Source organism: Bison bison, unplaced genomic scaffold, assembly GCF_000754665.1.
Source record: "Bison bison bison isolate TAMUID 2011002044 unplaced genomic scaffold, Bison_UMD1.0 scf7180017864498, whole genome shotgun sequence".
Taxonomy (NCBI): Eukaryota; Metazoa; Chordata; class Mammalia; order Artiodactyla; family Bovidae; genus Bison; species Bison bison.
In genome coordinates, this window is record NW_011495057.1 from 10,495,975 (window position 1) to 10,514,744 (window position 18,770).

Here is an 18,770-nt window from a genome sequence, read left to right on the forward strand (position 1 = left end):
GAGCATGTGCAGGGACAAAGCATCTCTGCAGCTGTTTTAGAGGCAGAGCTCACAGGGTGAGGGGGGGCGGGGGGTGCGCTGACATCTTCAGAAGACCCAGAAAATGTTTAAAGTTAACATATGACTTGCCAACAATCTATATTTATAATACAGCAGAGCAGGTCGTGTATGTTAGACATATAGAAACCAGCACCAGAGAATCAAAGAAAGGCGAAAAGAAAGCATGGACAGTCTACACACTGCCTGGAATGTTCACGGTCAAAATAATGACTTTATCCAGGATTGCAGTACTTTCTAAAATGTCTTTTCCCTCTACAAGTCTCATGAAATTCTAAAATACAATAGAGTCCTGACCAAAAAAATTTAGGAAAAATTCTAAGATAGCATAAGCTTTGAGCTTTACAATGCACATAAATATATCGCACTCTGAGAAGTTGTTGCTTAATCCAGAATTTCCTCAAAATAGCTTTGCACCTGAAAATACACTCGTTTAAGGCTCAAACTTAATATGATGAAGTTTACTGAATACATTAAGGGACTTTACATACATGTATTTTTTTCTCTTTCTTTTTTATATTTTTAAATTATGAAAGTATGATAACACATTTACAGGAGAGAGTTAGAGAATACAAAGTTATTTGTATAGTTATAGTTCCACTACATATGACAATTATTTTTTAAGTAGGTAAATGAAGATTTTTAGAGTTGCAATATCAAACTCTCAAAAACTAACAGAATGTACAGAAATGTAGAAGGATAGAGTAGACCTGAAAAGTACTATGAACCAATTCAACATAATTAAGATTTATACAATTTTCACACAATAGTAGGATACAACAAATTCTATTCAAGTTCCCATAGACTATAAACTAGGAGACACTGGACCATACCCAGGGATATAAGACAAGTTCCATTCCAAGAGGGAGAGTTGCTGAGAATATCTGAATAAAAGACCGACATGATCTTATTTGTATTTTAGATAGATAACACTGACAGCAGTGTGTACTGCAAATTAAAAAGGGAAGAACAGTTAGGAGGTTATTGTAATATTATAGCTCACATGGGATGATGAAGGCCAGGTTTTGAGCCACAGCATAAGACTGGAAAGGAATGAATAGGTATGGGAGGCACAGTTGGAGTAAATGGAGACGATCTGGAGACTAATGGAGAGAATGAATGGATGAGAAGTCCAGATGAACCACTGAATTCAGTTGCTACTGAAACCATTAAATGAAATTGAAAATATCAGACAAAGTGCAGGTAAGTAGGGTGGCAATCATAAATCTGATTTTGAAATGTTGAATTTTGAGGTACAGATATATCCTCTAGACTACTATGCAGTTGGGATTGTGGCTCAGGATGGCAGTCAGAGGAAATATACTGTGATATTCCCACAGTCATATTTGCTTCATGTGATCCTACCATTTGCAAAAGATCATATCTTGAATTTTGTGGACAGAACATACACATGTTTCTGTGGAAACACAGTCAATGCTTTGAAAAACTTTCTCTGGATGTGTATATAAAAATCGAATACATACTGTACATACAATGATCAACAAGACTTCTAAAAGACTGTTATACTCATCTAAAAATACTGACCATACATATATATATTCATCACTTTTCAAAATGAATTTGCCCACTTAAAATAGTCAACCCTTCCCATACACTTAATTAAGTCATAGAATTAAGGATGGCAATAAAGCCTTTGGAGGTATCACTTATATGAACAGTTTGTTAAATTCTGAGAAAATGTGCTTTGTCCAACTTATTTTATATACTTGGCCCAATTTTTCCATCATATATTTACATTTATATATATGTAACTGACCTAATTTGTATAATTGATGTAGCTCATTCAAACAATACGGGGAGTCCTCATGGCACTCAATACCATCCTTTATCTCCATTAACTCATAATCCTTACAATGATATATATCCCCCCATTCTTCGGATAGTTAATGGAGGCAAGAAAAGATGATGTAATTTGTCCAGCTGGTGAATGGTGAAGCCAAAATTCAAACCCTAGAAGACTGACTCCAGAGCCTATATACTCTTAAACCCCTCACTAAGCTGCCAGTAAGTAAAAGAATTCAAACTAGGATTTAGTGCTTTCCTTCTTCAGGGCAGGACTTCCCTCATAGCTCAGTCAGTAAAGAATCTGCCTGCAATGCGGGAGACCCAGGTTAGATTCTTGGGTCGGGAAGATCCTCTAGAGAAGGAAATGGCAAACCACTCCAGTATACTCGCCTGGAGAATCCCATGGACAGAGGAGCCTAGCAGGCTACAGTCCATGGGATCGCAAGAATCACACACAAACTCAGTTGGACACAAACATCCAGCACGCAGGGCAGAGGTGGAGGTGCGGTCCTCGACCACCCAGCCTGGGAAGTGTTTCATTTCTCTCTTGGCCCATTAGCCTGCTGCTGCTGCTGCTGCTGTGTTGCTTCAGTCGTGTCCGACTCTAAATGATGCTAATCTTTATTGCCAAGATGTGACCTATCTGCACAGAAAGAATGATAATTACCCAGGCAGGAAGGCCCCTCCAAGCTAAGGATTCCTAAGTCACCATTAAGAGTGTAATGATATTAGATCATCACTTGCAGAGGGAGTTTGTAGGTTAATTGCTATTTCATAAAGAGGTGTTTAGAGACCAGATTACCATATCATTATAATGCCCACCTAAAATCTTGACTATTCAGGTGTGTATTCACCCCACATCATATACTGAGCTTCAATGTGTACAAATAAAAGCAATAATAAAAAAAATATATTATAGAAAATAGTTGAGGAAATGAATGACCACTTTTATCATTCATCAAACAGTGCCTCTTTTAAGAAAATATACAGGTCACAAGAATAATCTGATCTGTCTCCTTCAGTTTCATAATTATGTGAAATTTGAGTATGCTTAGTTTATCCAATTTTACCTTGTAGAAATTAATTTTGCTATTAGATTTTCCATAAGCATTAAAGATACTGCATTTCTTTGTAATGTTTCCAACAATTGCCCTGTCAAGTCATTTCCAAGTGATTCAAATATCCTGATATTTTGTTTTCCTTCATACTAGTGGCTCTCCTCCTGCTGCTGACCTGTGACTGTGGGGCAGGTCCTATTGGGGGAGTGACCGGTGGATTTGTCCCGGTGCCGGATGGTTCAGAAGGAGCAATTCACCCGTGGGGAATTGAAGGAGCCCAACCTGAAGACAAGGTGAAGATCCACTTTGTAAAACATGTATTTCACTCATACAGAGCAAACTTCAATTTACATACTAGATAGAAAAGGGGATAATGGGGTATAAAAAATAAGACTCCTGATCATCAAGGACCTATGAGAGTGCTGAAATGAATGGAGCCTTTTAGGATCTTAGCTCTTCAGATGTCACATCATAAAAGCAGTTACTCCTGCAAGAATTTGGAATTCTTGTAATGTCTCCATTTAAAAGGGAGTGTATTTCACTTATATTGCTGAAATCTGGTTAATTTTTAAATATATTTTTTGCATATTGCTTGTAGGAAATCACAAATATCTGTGTGCCACCTATAACTGCCAATGGAGTTGATTTCATGGAAAATTCTGGTAAGTGAACATTGAATTTATTTTTGAAAGGAACAATGGGTTAAATAAGAAATATTAAAAACTAAGAAATGTTCTAAATTCTCTCCTTAATAATTTGTGCACACACTGAGATATTACCAGTGAAACAGGGTTTCAATGAATCGGTTTACTGTTAGTATAGCAGTCAATTTTGTGACCTAGTTCTGACTTCAATAAGTTCATTTGTCTACTGATGTCACCATTTTTACTAGCAGAAGATTTGTTATATTTCTCCAAACTTCGGTAAACTGAAGTATAGCTCTCTGATAGTTGATTACTAATTTTTTAATAAGTTAAGGATTTTACATATATAGAAAAATGTAAAGGAGAATATAAAACACACTATGTACCCACCATCCAACTCTGCCTGTTAACACTGGTAATATTTGCAGTTAAAGTGTCGTGTGGGCCCATCCTAGATCTTGTTGCCCTTCTTTCTTCCCCAGAACAGGAACCTGATTTCAATTCAATAACCAATTCTTGTATTTAATCATGGGTTTCCCCAGTGGCTCAGTGGTAAAGAATCTGCTTGCCAGTGCAGGAGATGGGGGTTCAATCCCTGGGTCAGGAAGATCCCCTGGAGCAGGAAATGGCAACCCACTCAGTATTCTTGCCTGGAAAATCCTATGGACAGAGGAGCCTGGTGGGCTACAGTCCATGGGATCGAAAAAGAATTGGACACGACTGAGCAAACTGCAGCCATGAAATTAAAAGACGCTTACTCCTTGGAAGGAAAGTTATGACCAACCTAGATAGCATGTTCAAGAGCAGAGACATTACTTTGCCAACAAAGGTTCGTCTAGTCAAGGCTATGGTTTCTCCTGTGGTCATATATGGATGTGAGAGTTGGACTGTGAAGAAGGCTGAGCGCTGAAGAATTGATGCCTTTGAACTGTGGTGTTGGAGAAGACTCTTGAGAGTCCCTGGGACTGCAAGGAGATCCAACCAGTCCATTCTGAAGGAGATCAGCCCTGGGATTTCTTTGGAAGGAATGATGCTAAAGCTGAAACTCCAGTACTTTGGCCACCTCATGCGAAGAGTTGACTCATTGGAAAAGACTCTGATGCTGGGAGGGATTGGGGGCAGGAGGAGAAGGGGATGACAGAGGATGAGATGGCTGGATGGCATCACTGACTCGATGGACATGAGTCTGGGTGAGCTCCGGGAGTTGGTGATGGACAGGGAGGCCTGGGGTGCTGTGATTCATGGGGTCGCAAAGAGTCGGACACGACTGAGCGACTGAACTGAACTGAACTGAGCAACTAAACAACAATATTTAATCATAATGGGACAAGGATCGCTTGTGTTGTCATATAAGTGAAATTATTTATTTCTTTAGTTTACCAAACGACTATTTCATTCATCTTATCTCAGTGCCACACTAAGGTGTAAACTAGAACAAGAAGCACGCTAAGTTGCTTCAGTCAAACCCAAATCCCCTATGTCTCCTGCATTGGCAGGCACATTCTTTATCACTAGCGCTACCTGGGAAGCCTATAGAACAATAAGATCTAATGTCTAATATTCAAATTTTTCTTAATTCCATGCTTAGCAATAGATTGTTTTTAAATGTCCAGCCTGAAAAATCTACATAAGATTGCCCCCAAAATGTAACTATCTGTCTTTATCAGCTACCTTAATCCTTATTTGCTTCTCCCATTACATCACAAAAACAATATTTTGAATTCTCTAGGAAAAAGAGCTTTCCATGAAAATGCAGTGTAAAGGCAACAGGCAGAACAGTCACAGCTCATTAAATTTTCATTAGGCACTGAGACACCTAATTAGCATTGGCTAATTTGCATGATTACATTATGTATGTTTCCTCTTTGGTTTCCATATTGAGCCAATATGACAGCTAAATTACAACTTCTTTTTTCCTGAAAACAAGCATCACATTAGAAGCTTTCCATGGCTGTGCGCTGAATATTTCATTTATACTTTTCCATTTCTGGCTGTTGTCACTGAAAATCTATTTTATTTTTTTAATTGGTATGGTTTCAGAAACAATACCTCTCTGAAAACAATGCCCTCTGTTACTCCCTCACCTCCTCTGTTACTCTCACATTACAGACTGTGGGGTGTTCTTCTCACCTTGAGTCATAAAATTGTATTTTCTCCCACATGCTGGCTTTACTTGGCAGGTGCTCTTGGATATCAAAGATCAGTAAAAACCAAAACAAAACAAATCACAGCATGAGATGTTACAGCACTTTATCCCTGTTTTTAGAAGTCTGTACAAATACATATGCTGGAGGGACGGTGGTAGAAGGAGCTTCGGGAATGGAACTGACCACCAATCTTGGAGCAGCTGCAGGATCTGGGGGTGCCGCGGGGTTCGGAGCAACCGCTGGTCTGAGCAACTTTTCCGTGGGACAGTCCGGGACGATGAGAACAAGGCATTCCACGGGAGGAACCAACAAGGACTTTGGGGAAGGGGCAATAAACATGAAATTCCTGGACTCCTACTTTTCTCAGGTAATCTGGTGGAAAACTCTGTGGCTTTGTTATCCTGTTTACATTAGAGATCTTTCTACTTGACTGAACTTCGGTTTTACAGTTTGGTTCTTTTGCAGCTTGGTATAAGACAAGAAAAGAGAAGTAAAGGCTCCTTGCTAAAATAACAAGGATAACCTAAGGTGGCTGCCAAAATCCAGCTACTGGTCAAAAGAAAGAAGGGATGGGTAGACACAAAATGAGAGAATATGGCAGCTCATTCCTCCCACTGAGATAACAACAGAAAGCAAAACCCTCTGCTTTTCAGATCAGCGGCATCCTCTTTAGACATACAAAGCAGTTATTTCTCATTTCCTGTACCATGAAGTATGTCAGAATACATCGGCATACATTTTTCTGAGAAGGTTATAGTATTCTTCACATTGTCAAGGAGTCCATGTCCAAAAATGCTGAAGAAACTTTAATGACCCAAACATAAAAGGGGAAACAAGGGACGTGGTCCAAGATGAGGCGAGGTGTCAGGAAGCAGAGAATCTACAAAGGGACAGGGGTGAAGGACAGAGAGGACGCTGGTAGGCAGGTAGCTTGCCTCCTGGTTGGTGCATCACTAGAATGGATCTCACCTACAACTCTGCTATCAGAGCTGTAAGTGATGGCATTTGTCCTCGTGGTCAAGCAGATGAAGGCTGACACAGTGTTTGAGGACAGACTGACAGGAAGGATCAGACTCCCAGTTATGGGTCAGACTCTCACAAGGGTTACAGTGTCTTGGCCAAGGCCCCTGGCTGGTGAGAGCTGCCTCAGATGATGAGGAAGCCTGCACCCTGCCCCACACAATGACCTGCAGTAACCCAAACACACACAGGGACTTTCACAGATGGCCCAGCAAATAACCTCCAGGTTCCACACACATTTGCTCTGTATGGCTAAGTCCGTGTCAATGCAAGTCTTAAAACTCAAGAGTTCAAATATGAGCCTACAACAGACTCAAGTTTGAAGGAATGTCAATTGCATCATTCTCCAAACACAGATAACTTCTGTAACAAGACTGCTGATATGGAGTATGCCCTTACTTCTTTTGTTGCTGTTGCCATTCAGTCGATAAGTCATATCCAACTCTTTGGGACCCCATGAATTGCAGCACGCCAGGCTTCCCTGTCCATCACTATCTCCCTGATTTTGCTCAAACTCATGTCCATTGAGTCAGTGATGCCATCCAACCATCTCATCCTCTGTTGCCCCCCTTCTCCTGCCCTCAATCTTTCCCAGCATCAGGGTTTTTTCCAGTGAGTTGGTTCTTTGCATCATGTGGCCAAAGAGCTTCAGCTTCAGCATCAGCCCTTCCAGTGAATATCCAGGGTTGATTTCCTTTAGGATTGACTGGTTTGATCTCCTTGCTGTGCAAGGGACTCTCAAGACTCTTCTCCAGCACTGCAATTCAAAACCATCAATTCTTTGGCACTCAGCCTTCCTTACGGTCCAACTCTCACATCTGTACATGACTTCAGTGGATTACCTCAATCACACAGTCACGATCAAACGTTGAGTTCTACGAAAGGTATTACATCCTTCCCCTGAATGTCTCTTACAGTTCATTTTCTCCTCTTCTCTCCACCTTTAGAAAGCATTTGCCTGTGCAGATGAAGACGACAGCCAGGAAGCAAATGACTGCTTGCTGATCTATGATAATGAAGGAATCGAGGCCCCCAGTTCTCCCGTCGGCTCCCTGGGTTGTTGCAGTTTTATTGCCGATGATTTTGACGAGAGTTTCTTGGACTCCCTCGGCCCCAAATTTAAAAAGCTGGCCGAGATAAGCCTCGGGATGGATGACGAAACCAAAAGCTCTCAGCCGCCTACCAAAGACAGCAGTTCTAGGGTTGACGCCTGTGGCCAACACGTACAAGTCCAGCAGTCAGAGTCTGTTAGGTACCAGACTTTGTCAGGCAGCCAGGGGGCATCTGCGCTGTCTGCTTCCAGTTCTGTCCTGCAGCCCGCCGTTTCCATCACTGACCCTTTGCAGCATGGTAGCTATCTGGTAACGGAGACTTACTCGGCTTCTTCTGGTTCCCTTGTGCAACCTCCCGCTGCCGTTTTTGATCCACTTCTCACGCAAAATGTGATAGTGACGGAAAGAGTGATTTGTCCTACTCCTAGTATCACTGGCAACCTACATGGTCCTACAGAGCTACGAGGATCAGACAGTAAGATCTTTACAGAAGATCCTTCTTCCCGTCTGATATAAGCAGAGTTAACTGGAATTACATACTGGCCAAATACGGATACTTGAACCAAATTATTCAAAATAGCACAGCAAATCTCATAGTATTGGTCTGATTTGGCACTTATTTGCTACTCTTTCATAAACTGGTCATGATTACAGTCTAAATTGTCTAGTTTATACCCCCACACTGGATGTGTGGTCACTCTTACTTCTCAAATTCAAGTCCTAGTAGATCTTAAATGTTTTCCGAAATATCTTAAGATCATATTCAGTGGGAAAATTTCCTAATAATTTTTAAACTTCAAATGCAGTGTGTTTTGTGGATTAAGGACTTGGAGTCAAGACCCCCAGTTCTTGAATTTTTCACCTTTGCTTACATCATTAGTAATGATGTAAGAATCATAAAGTCTTCGCTAAAGCATTTTGAGCTGCTTGGGAAAAAGAAAAATAGTTGCATTTGAACTTCTTCCATCTTCTTGGTGTTGGGAGACCCTAGGGACATCTTTTGCTCAAGCTAAGGGTATTGGTTTACACATTAAACTTGCTGCATCTATATTCCTCATACGCTCACAATAAGACAGTTTTGAAATAGAAGTATCATAGGAAATTTAGGAAAGTTCAGTATGGTGTAAATATTTTTGTGTTTTTTTAAATCACCTTGAAAGGATCTACCTAGAGAAAATATTTTACGTTAACTCCCTCCCTACACTTCTCAATAACAGCAATCCTGTGTTAATAGTCTTTGAAAATTACTCTTTATTTTTTAAATGTTAGTAGGTAGATGTAACTTACACATGACGTGTAGTGATATTTATCATGTTAACAATGTCTACAGATTCCTAGGAATACAAAATATGGCTTTTCTCACAAGCAAAAGAGGCCTCTGACTAGAGTAACACATAGTGAAATTTGTGAATGTGTATTATATACCGTGTTTCAGGTCAAAAAGGGATATAGAAAGAGATTATGAGTAACAATTTTATTAAGCCTCACTCCTTTTAAATGAAGCTGCTACCACAGTTTAATCCTTGAGTATAACCATGTTAGGTTAGTGACAGCTTAGAATATGTCATTTCACGTGTGTTACCCTGATGACAATGTAGTTCTTCAAGTCATTTCTAATCATTCAAGGTCCTCATCCTTTAGCCCATAGAGAGCACCCTACCTCTTATTAACATTATTGTCTTAGCTGAGACTTTACGAGGTCATTGTTTGGCTCTATTGTCTCTAATTGTATATAAAATAATCTTTTCTGGTTTTTGCCAAATTCAAATCTATATTTGTTTTCAGATGAAAGGCAAAGTATAAAGTGTTTGTGTTTTAACACAGAAGGGTGCAGTCCTAAGGATTCTCGGCGGGGAGGAGACCCCCTAAAATGTCCTTACATCTAGCATTCTTTCCTCTCCCTGGTGTCATGACTAACAGAAAGCCCAAGAAGTACAGGCAATCACTTCTTCCAAGACAAGGTTGCTGTAGCAACAAGGTCTGCAGAGGCCACCTTGAGGTGAGAGGAACTAGACCCTCTGGAGCAGCCTTGCAGGTCCTGAGGAAGTCGCCTTGCTGTTACCTCCGGGACCTATTCTCAACAGAAGCTTGCTCTGGGGTCTAGAACACACAGAGCTGACTTGTGACTCTGTTTATGCATGAGAATTAAACTAATAATCAGAATAACCCTTGTTCCAAGTTCAGAAGTGTTTTCAGGATCCTCAAGGTATTCTAATATTTCCTCTTAAAATCCAACTCATGAAATGGGAATTTTGCTGCACTGCCAAACTGCAGAGGAAACTATGCCACAGTAGTAAAGTCAAATAAGGGGGAAAGTGAAATTAAAGAAGTTTTGAAAGAAAAGTAGATCACTCTTATCTAAGAGGACCTATAATTTTAATCTGCCATGTAAAATTAAATTCAAAGCAAAAATGTATCTGTATTTTTTCACTAAAAATAAAAAATGTTTTAAGCAGAAAAACTCTTTAAACACTATCTTTTTACTTGATGTATTATAAATTTTAAACAGTATATATTAAAACTTATAGAGTGGTAACATTGTTATAATAAAACTGTTTGGCAACAAATTTATGAGTACTTCCTTAACCATTTAGCAAAAACTGAACTATTCTCTGCAGTTAATAACTATTAAGAAATATGATGTAAGAAAGTGATTGCATGTGTATTTTTATCAGTATTTTTCCTCTTTTTTTTTTAAAGCTGACACTTTTTCTGAATCCTCCCCAACAGGAAGTACATGGGGACTTGGGATCTCTTCTTCAGGTGGAAATAGATGTTGGATGAGGTCAGGGCAGATTTTTATTAACTGGATGATTTAACTCATTTATGATCTATTGGGTAATTTGGAGTGGTCTCTCAGGCAAAAATGTTGACACCCTATGAAGACTCAAGAGAGAAAAGGTGGAGAAGGAGAAGGTAAGGTTTATAGCCTAACATGATGACAAAAATGTACCATGACTTTGGTGACAGCCATTAGCCCCTGCAGTGAGTCTGTCTGCCAGTAAATGTCTGAGGTGGCTCAGTGGCAAAGAATCTGCCTGCCAAGCAGGAGACACGGGTTTGATCCCCGGGTTAGGAAGATCCCCTGGAAAAGGAAATGGCAACCCACTCCAGTATTCTCAGCTGGAAAATCCCATGGACAGAGGAACCTGGGGGGCTACAGTCCATGGGGTCACAAAAGAGTCACAAACAACTTAGTAACTGAACAACGACAATAAAAGTCTGTTATTTTTATGTCTTCCTTTAAAGGGATACCACAAAACAAGTCCCTTCAGAGCCTCACATCTTGGTTTCGCTGACCCTCCTCATTCTTAAACACAACTTAAATTCAACTTGGACCTGGGATAAGGTGAGCAGAAACTGGATTCGAGTGAATGTTGTGTGAAGAAAGGTGGATGGCTTAACTCAGATGTCCTAGATCAACCCCAGGAAAATGAAAACCATGCAGGTAAATTCCAAAAATATCACCAGTTCCTCTTATTCACAGGAAGGTGAAGGAATAAAAACAGCAAGATCAGTTTCTCTTATCTAATTTTCAAAAGTCAAGTAAGGTGTAAATGAATACATTCAACTGACTAGCTTCGATGTAACTGGTGATTAAGAAACAACTAGCAATTAAGTAAAAGTTAAGGATCTTTCCTTCCTGTTATTGGCAATCCAGTATTTTCTCAACTCCTTTACTGAGTTTATAAGAGTAATCGTGAATCAGAGATCACATGATTTAACGCTTGCTCAACAACATAGTCTTGAGATTTTTTTTTTTTACATAAGGGGGATATTTGATGAGAAAAGAAGGTAATCATTTAAATTCCAGGTGCCAGAAACAACACATCTTCCACAAAGAATACTGAGATTCCTTCTGCTTTGCCTGATCCAGAGATCACCATGATCCCCTCCAAGACAAGACACAGGCCATTACACAAGTTGGTGTCTTTGCTTTTTTTTCTTTTATACATTGCCTTTTTTTTTTTTAAACAAATGCAAAACAAACAAACAAAAAAATCTAAGTACAATGCAGGTATAGTTGATGGTCTAAAGTGTAAATGGATACAATTACCAAAAAAGGAAGAATGATACTTTTGAGGTCTACCAGACAGCCAAGAGAGTTACATTCTAGTTTATCTCTTATGGTAATTTTGAGATTATAGCCACAAAAACTGAAACTCAGAGAATCAAAGTAACTTCCTTAAGATCATAGAATAAGTGACACAAATGTAAAAGTTGATCTATATCATTCAGCAATATTAATACTTATTAGTTTCTCAGAATAATCTGTTTATTTTCAGATCTAAGAATTTAAGTAGAACATGAAAAACTGGAAAGAAAACAATGAAAATTATAAAATAAAAAGATCATAAATCCAAATATAATTCTAAGGATTAAAGAAGCAGTACAATGCTGGCATATATATATATTATGACTGAAAGATACAGGTAGAGAAATAAAAAGGTAGGGACAGATGAAAGAATGCACATACTTGATTTGCCACTATTTTGAAGACTATGTGAGTTTATTTTTCAGGTCACAGTAAGCAGCTTTCCTCCACATTTAATAACAGAAACAAGCTACCTGGAGGTCATGGAACCTCTTTCCCAGTAAACTCCTTAAAAATTACTTTGATAACACACTTTAACAGAAGAGGCAATGTGACATGCATCTAGATATAAAAATAACTTTATATGTTAAACTTTTTGATATTTATGTATATTGCAAATTTATAATAGGTCTAGTTAACATCCTTTACCATACAAAAAAATCTTTTTCCTGTGATAAGGACTTTTAAGGTTTACTCTTTTAGCAACTTTTAAATATGCAGTTCAATACTGCTAACTATATGACTCTGCTGTACCTTACATCCCCAGAAGTTATTTATTTTATAGCTAGAAGTCTGTCAGAGAAGGCAATGGCACCCCATTCCAGTACTCTTGCCTGGAAAATCCATGGACAGAGGAGCCTGGTAGGCTGCAGTCCATGGGGTCGAGAAGAGTAGGGCACGACTGAGCAACTTCACTTTCACTTTTCACTTTCATGCGCTGGAGAAGGAAATGGCAACCCACTCCAGTGTTCTTGCCTGGAGAATCCCAGGGACGGGGAAGACTGGTGGACTGCCATCTCTGGGGTCACACTGAGTCGGACACGACTGAAGCGACTTAGCAGCAGCAGCAGCAGAAGTCTGTACCTTTTGATTCCACACATTTTGCCCATCTCCCAACCACTTCACTTCTGGCAATCACCAGTCTGTTCTCTGTATCTGTGAACTTGGTTTTTGTCTTGTTTTTTTAAAATAATAACTTTAAATGAGTCCTTATACCTCAGTGTTTCCATGATTTGTGGGAAAAAACACATTTTTAACAACTACAGCAAATATTTACTACTTAAAGCCAATTCTATTTATACCTTTATTCCCATGAAGGATATGGGACCACCTTATTTTTAATTTTATGCCTCGGGACATCCCTAATATTTTCTGTGGGCTGAATTTGTCACTATTAAGTTAGCAAACAATAAATTTTATATAAAAACAGAGCATCAAATTATGATAAAAGCAAAATATTGATACCGAAAAAGTATGTCCTCATTTCTGTAGAAGGTAGAGGAAATACTTAAAGTTTTTCATAATCAAAAGAGGGTTGCAAAGAACTTTCTTAATTATAAAGCAGTACAGAATCAGGTAATCCTGGATTTATGTAAATGGCATAATGATATGGTTTCTGCTCCTGCAAGGAGGCATTGTTACTAAACCAAAATTGGGTATTTAAACACAAAATGTGAGATTAACTTAGTCACGCCTTCCATGTCCTACTCACTAGTACTGATTGTTATGGTCCTAACTACCAGGAGAAACACACACACACACACACATGCAGCACAAGCACACGTATTTGCCACCAGTAGCCACGTAGCCTGGTATAGCTGAAGCAGTGTCTTTTCATTCTTAGACCCATGGACCAAATACTAATGTTTAGTGGTGCTGCAGACACAAAGTTTCTCCATACAAGGAATCTGCCCTCTAGATCCCTAATTAAAAAGAAAAGAATCACCTAGATTTTCCACCTAAATTTCTTTCAGTCAGACACAATGAAGAGGCCTTGTTTGACCTAACTTTTATCTTTTTTTAACTAATCTTAGTTATGCGTATCCAGGGCGGACACCCACAACTTTTGATCAGTAAAAACAGGTGTAATAGGAACTGAAGCTATTAGTCAATGGGTACAAAGTTCCGGTTGTACCAGATAAATAAGTTCTATAGACTAATGTGTAGCATAAAGCTTATACTTAACAACTCTGTATTATATACTTAAAATTTTATTAAGAGGGTAAGTCTTACATTAAGTGTTCTTGTCACATGCACAAAGTAACAGTAATAAAGAGTGTAGGAGGAGACTTTTGAAGGTGATACATAAGTTTACGGTATAGATTATGATAATGGTTTCATGGGTTTATACTTATCTCAAACTTATCAAGTTGTATATATTATGTACAACTTTTTGTATGTCAAAAAATTTTAATATATAATAAACCCTTAGTCCAACATCTTTTGACAATGTTTTTCCATATTTTCCCTTTCCTCTCAGTTGTTATAAACTGCTATGGATTCTTCCTCAGAAGATATTTATGGCTGCTAGTGGTTGAAATCTAAGCTGATTTTCTAACTAGCCACTCTTTCTGTACACACTTTCATGGGCCCTCTTTGTGTTGGTCTTTGAATATTCTTTCAAATTGCAAACTAACAACAAAGGCATATGCTGTCAGGATGACATAAGACCTTCTATTCTAGGAATCAAAGGCTCTCCCAGGGCTTCCAGAACAAGCCAATGCACGTATTACCACTTTGCCGACCTTGGTTAGGGAAGGATGTCTCCACTGAAAGAACAAGTCGGGAGATGTTGAATATTTTGGTTAGGAAACTATGAGTTGTTAAGCAGAGAAAATCTGCTAGTGGTGAAAAATCAAACCTTATTAGGAAGTTATAAGTTAAAACTTATTATAAGTTTTGTTATAACTAACAAAAGATAACACGTTTTTGTTTTCTTTTCAATTGTGTGTATAAGTTAATGGTTAAGAGTTCAGGTTTTGGAGACAAACTACTTGAGTTTAAATCCCAGCTTCATCACTTACTAGTTGTGTGTCTTTGGCAAGTTACTTCGACTTTTCACGCATCTCTGGACTATTCTTTCTTTTTTTTTTCCCCTCTGGACTATTCTTATGGAGATAGTAACAGTCCCTACTTCATGAAGTTTCTGTCAAGAAGTAATAAGAATGTACTTAGGTCCAGTGGCTAAGACTCCACATTCCCAATGCAGGGGGCCTGGGTTCAATCACTAGTCTGGGAAACAGATCCCCTGTATCACACATACACAAACACACACACACACACAAACAGGATACCCTTAGGACATATTAATAGAGGTACTCATGAAGATCTGACATAAAAGAATTTTTTTTCAATCTTCAAAATGAACTAAACTCAGAAAGTTATGAGGGTGACATCCAAAACCACTGAAACCATACAAACTCAAAACTTCTGATTATCTGATCCAAAATTCTGTTTTACAGATGCTCAAACAGGCTGAAAAATAATCTGTTGATCAAAGGTAGAGTTAGGAACTAACTAAGCCAATTCTCTTCTTGTGACTCCAAATTGTGAGTGCACTATTTTTTCATGAATCTTTCGCCTTAACCACAGAGCCTGTCCTATCTACCCTACATGGCACTAGAAATTCCTCTGAATACACAAGCAAATAGAGATGAATTCATTCATATCAAATTGTGATCTTGTAGCCAAACTGATGAGAATCACCAGATCACTGGAATTTTTCAGCTGGGCTTCCTTAGAAAAGGACAGAATGGAGGGCATTTTTTTCCCGTTAAGAGTTCTATGCCATTTCCACTAAGTAGAACAGGGCAGCCAGGTAGCTTTAGGTGGAAAAAAAAGTAGTTATACTTGAAAATCAGCAATCAGCATAAAAAGAATGCTGCTACTGACCCAACCTCCAGTAGGAGACATGTTAGAATAGTAATTACCGTATGAAGAAAATTACCTCACTTTACAGTTTAACAGGATTTATGGTGCCAGGTGAAAAGGAATTTCATTTACAAAAGCCAGTTGACTCAACATAAAATAGAAGGAAGTTAAATTGTCTTTACCTTTGCATACTTTATTACCTTATTTCCAGAATATAATATGGGAGATAATGAAGGACAGGGAACCCTGGCATGCTGCAGTTCAGGGGGTCACAAAGAGTCAGATACAACAATAAAGGTTTTCATAATTACTTCCTATTTCCTTTAAAATGTGATCATAACTAGTTAATAGTTTTTAATTGTTTGATAAATTAATTCACGGCAAAGTATAAATCACAGAAAATGCTTTGTTCTCCTCCTTGAAGTATGTATCTTACATACTTAAATATCTGCTGACTTAGAAAACAAAATAAAATTTCACTATCATTAGGTCATAGGTCAGGAGATGCAGTGTTTCCTGCAGGGACATTTACCTGCCAAATCACATATGTGGGCGTCTACGCATACATTAGGACCACCCAGGGCAAATCCAAGACTCAGGTTTCATATTCTGACCAAATGACCTAATGCATCCTCTCTAGAAATAAAAGTAAATAAAATGTTCCTTAGAAATCCCATCATCCTTTTAGTCCTGAAAGTCTTAGAATAAAAATCTTCCTCTGTTTTTTATGTGTGTGTGTTTGGTTTTAGGTGGCTTATTCACACTTCTAAAGGGGAAAATCGCAGGTATAAAGAACAGTAAATCATACTCTATGGACTTGAGATTCTAATTACAGAAATTTCAAGGTCCAAACAATGGAAACTCACAATGGCACTTTATGAATCATAAAACAACTCTCCATGTGGGCTCTCACACTATTTTACTTTGTTCATCTCTTAAGTTTTCCCTGCAGTACTGTTCTGCCTGACTTGTCATAAATTTACTGATTACTTCAATGTTCTAATCCTAAAGTTAAGAAAGAAGAACAAGGATACACTCTCTTCTTTTGTACTACTCACAGAAGAATTAGTCACAAGAAGTCTTTATTGGCTGACTTACCTTTATTGTAGCTGATTCTGCATGAAATGGGCGTGACTCTCTCTCCAAAGGTATGACTCATTCAGATACTGTTTCAGTAGAAATTAAGAGAAGTTCACCTAAAATAATATGTTACGGTAAATTAGCAGACAATCGTTTTGTAAAACAAGAGGTCTGTTTCCAAGGGCATATAGTAATGTTCATAATAAATATTACCTTTTAACAAAAAAATCTTTAACCACAAATGTTCTCAGACAAGCTGGTAAGGGTTACTGTGGTCATTTAAAATATCAGGAGCAGATTCTTTCCTATTGCCTTTTTTGTAACTAAGTTTTGCTTAACTGGTTTGATAATGTTTGAACACATTTCTATATAACAAAATCTCTAAATGGGAGCTAGAGAAGGTGATAAAACTCAAACTACGTGAAAGTGAAAGTGTTAGACGCTGAGTCACATCTAACTCCCTGCAAACCCATGGACCACAGCCCACCAGGGTCCTCAGTCCATGGAATTCTCCAGAGAAGAATACTGGAGTGGGTAGCCATTCCCTTCTCCAGGGGATCTTCCCAACCCAGGATTCCAACCTGGATCTCCTGCTTTGCAGGCAGATTCTTTACTGTCTGAGCCACCAAGGAAGTCTGAAACTCAAACTAGGTCCACTGCAAAAACAAACCAAAAAAAAAAAAAGTACAGTTCAGGCAAAACAGCTTTAAGAACACTTTTCTAAAATGCTCAGGCACCAGGGACATGATAGCTGAACAACCATTTCAACTTTCCAATTCCCTGGGCACATACAGATGTAAGTGAGTTACTTAAGTTGTTATTTATCATATTAAGAGACTTTTGATTATTTTTGTTATAAAGTTACTCCATAAAAACAATTTGCATTCATAATATCAAATCTGGGATTCAAGAATAACAATATCCTAACTTTTGCTCAGCACAGCAGTGATTCTCAATATTTCTTCTGTGTAACTTGTGCCAAATGACCTTCACAAGGTCACACCCTCCCTTGGACAAGTTCACCCTCGGGCACCGTTTGCCTTCCCCACTGGATCAAGCCTCCTTTTCCACCCGAGGGGATGTCAAAAATACAAGTAAATAACATCATTACTAAATAACTTTGCTGCTGCTACTGCTAAGTCGCTTCAGTCGTGTCCGACTCTGTGTGACCCCATAGACAGCAGCCCTCCAGGCTCCCCTGTCCCTGGGATTCTCCAGGCAAGAACACTAGAGTGAGTGGGTTGCTGTTTCCTTCTCCAATGCATGAAAGTGAAAAGTGAAAGTGAAGTTGTGCAGTCAAGTCTGACTCTTCCTGACCCCATGGACTTTAGCCTACCAGGCTCCTCCGTCCATGGGATTTTCCAGGCAAGAGTACTGGAGTGGGGTGCCATTGCCTTCTCCAACTAAATAACTTTACATGTACTCTAATCATTTTATAACAAGTAAATCAATCACAGATTTTGGAACTTGATACTTAACAAGTCACTGCATGGTACAATAATTTTAAAAAGCATCAACAACGTTAGTTTGGAAAGTAAATCATAAAGAGTTAATTTCTTTGAATCCTTGCTTTCTCTTTAACATGGAAATTGTTATTTTCGAAATTCTGCTTCTCTCTGCTAAAGTACTTATAATCATCCATTGGACTGCTTTGAAAAGAACTTCAAAGCCAGTATTTTACATCCACCTTTTCCAAAGCCATTATATCACTTCTTTCTCACTTTTTCTTGATATGCAAGAATGTTACCTGTTCACGTTCAAATGACTGAGGTAACTGCTGAGAAACCAGTACTCCTTTCTGTCTTCTGAGGGGCTTTTTTTGGTGGGTCTTCCTTCCGAGGCTCATTAGTCTCGTTTGGGTCACCATGTCTGACACTCTCAGTAAACACTCCTGTACGGCCCATAAGCCCTACAGTTCGCATCTCACAGGTCATGGGCGC

The 18,770-nt window shown here is 38.7% G+C and overlaps 1 protein-coding gene across 1 annotated transcript in view; it reads left to right on the forward strand.

Annotated features, from left to right (window-relative positions):
* The window catches only part of DSG3 (desmoglein 3), a 31,220-nt gene extending 22,828 nt beyond the window's left edge, over positions 1–8,392 (forward strand). The window contains 4 exon segments of the mRNA XM_010828964.1: positions 3,075–3,214; positions 3,520–3,583; positions 5,832–6,079; positions 7,680–8,392. Of these exon segments, the coding sequence (XP_010827266.1) occupies positions 3,075–3,214; positions 3,520–3,583; positions 5,832–6,079; positions 7,680–8,300 (1,073 nt within the window). The 3' untranslated portion in view covers positions 8,301–8,392.
* The last annotated feature ends 10,378 nt before the right edge of the window (positions 8,393–18,770 follow it).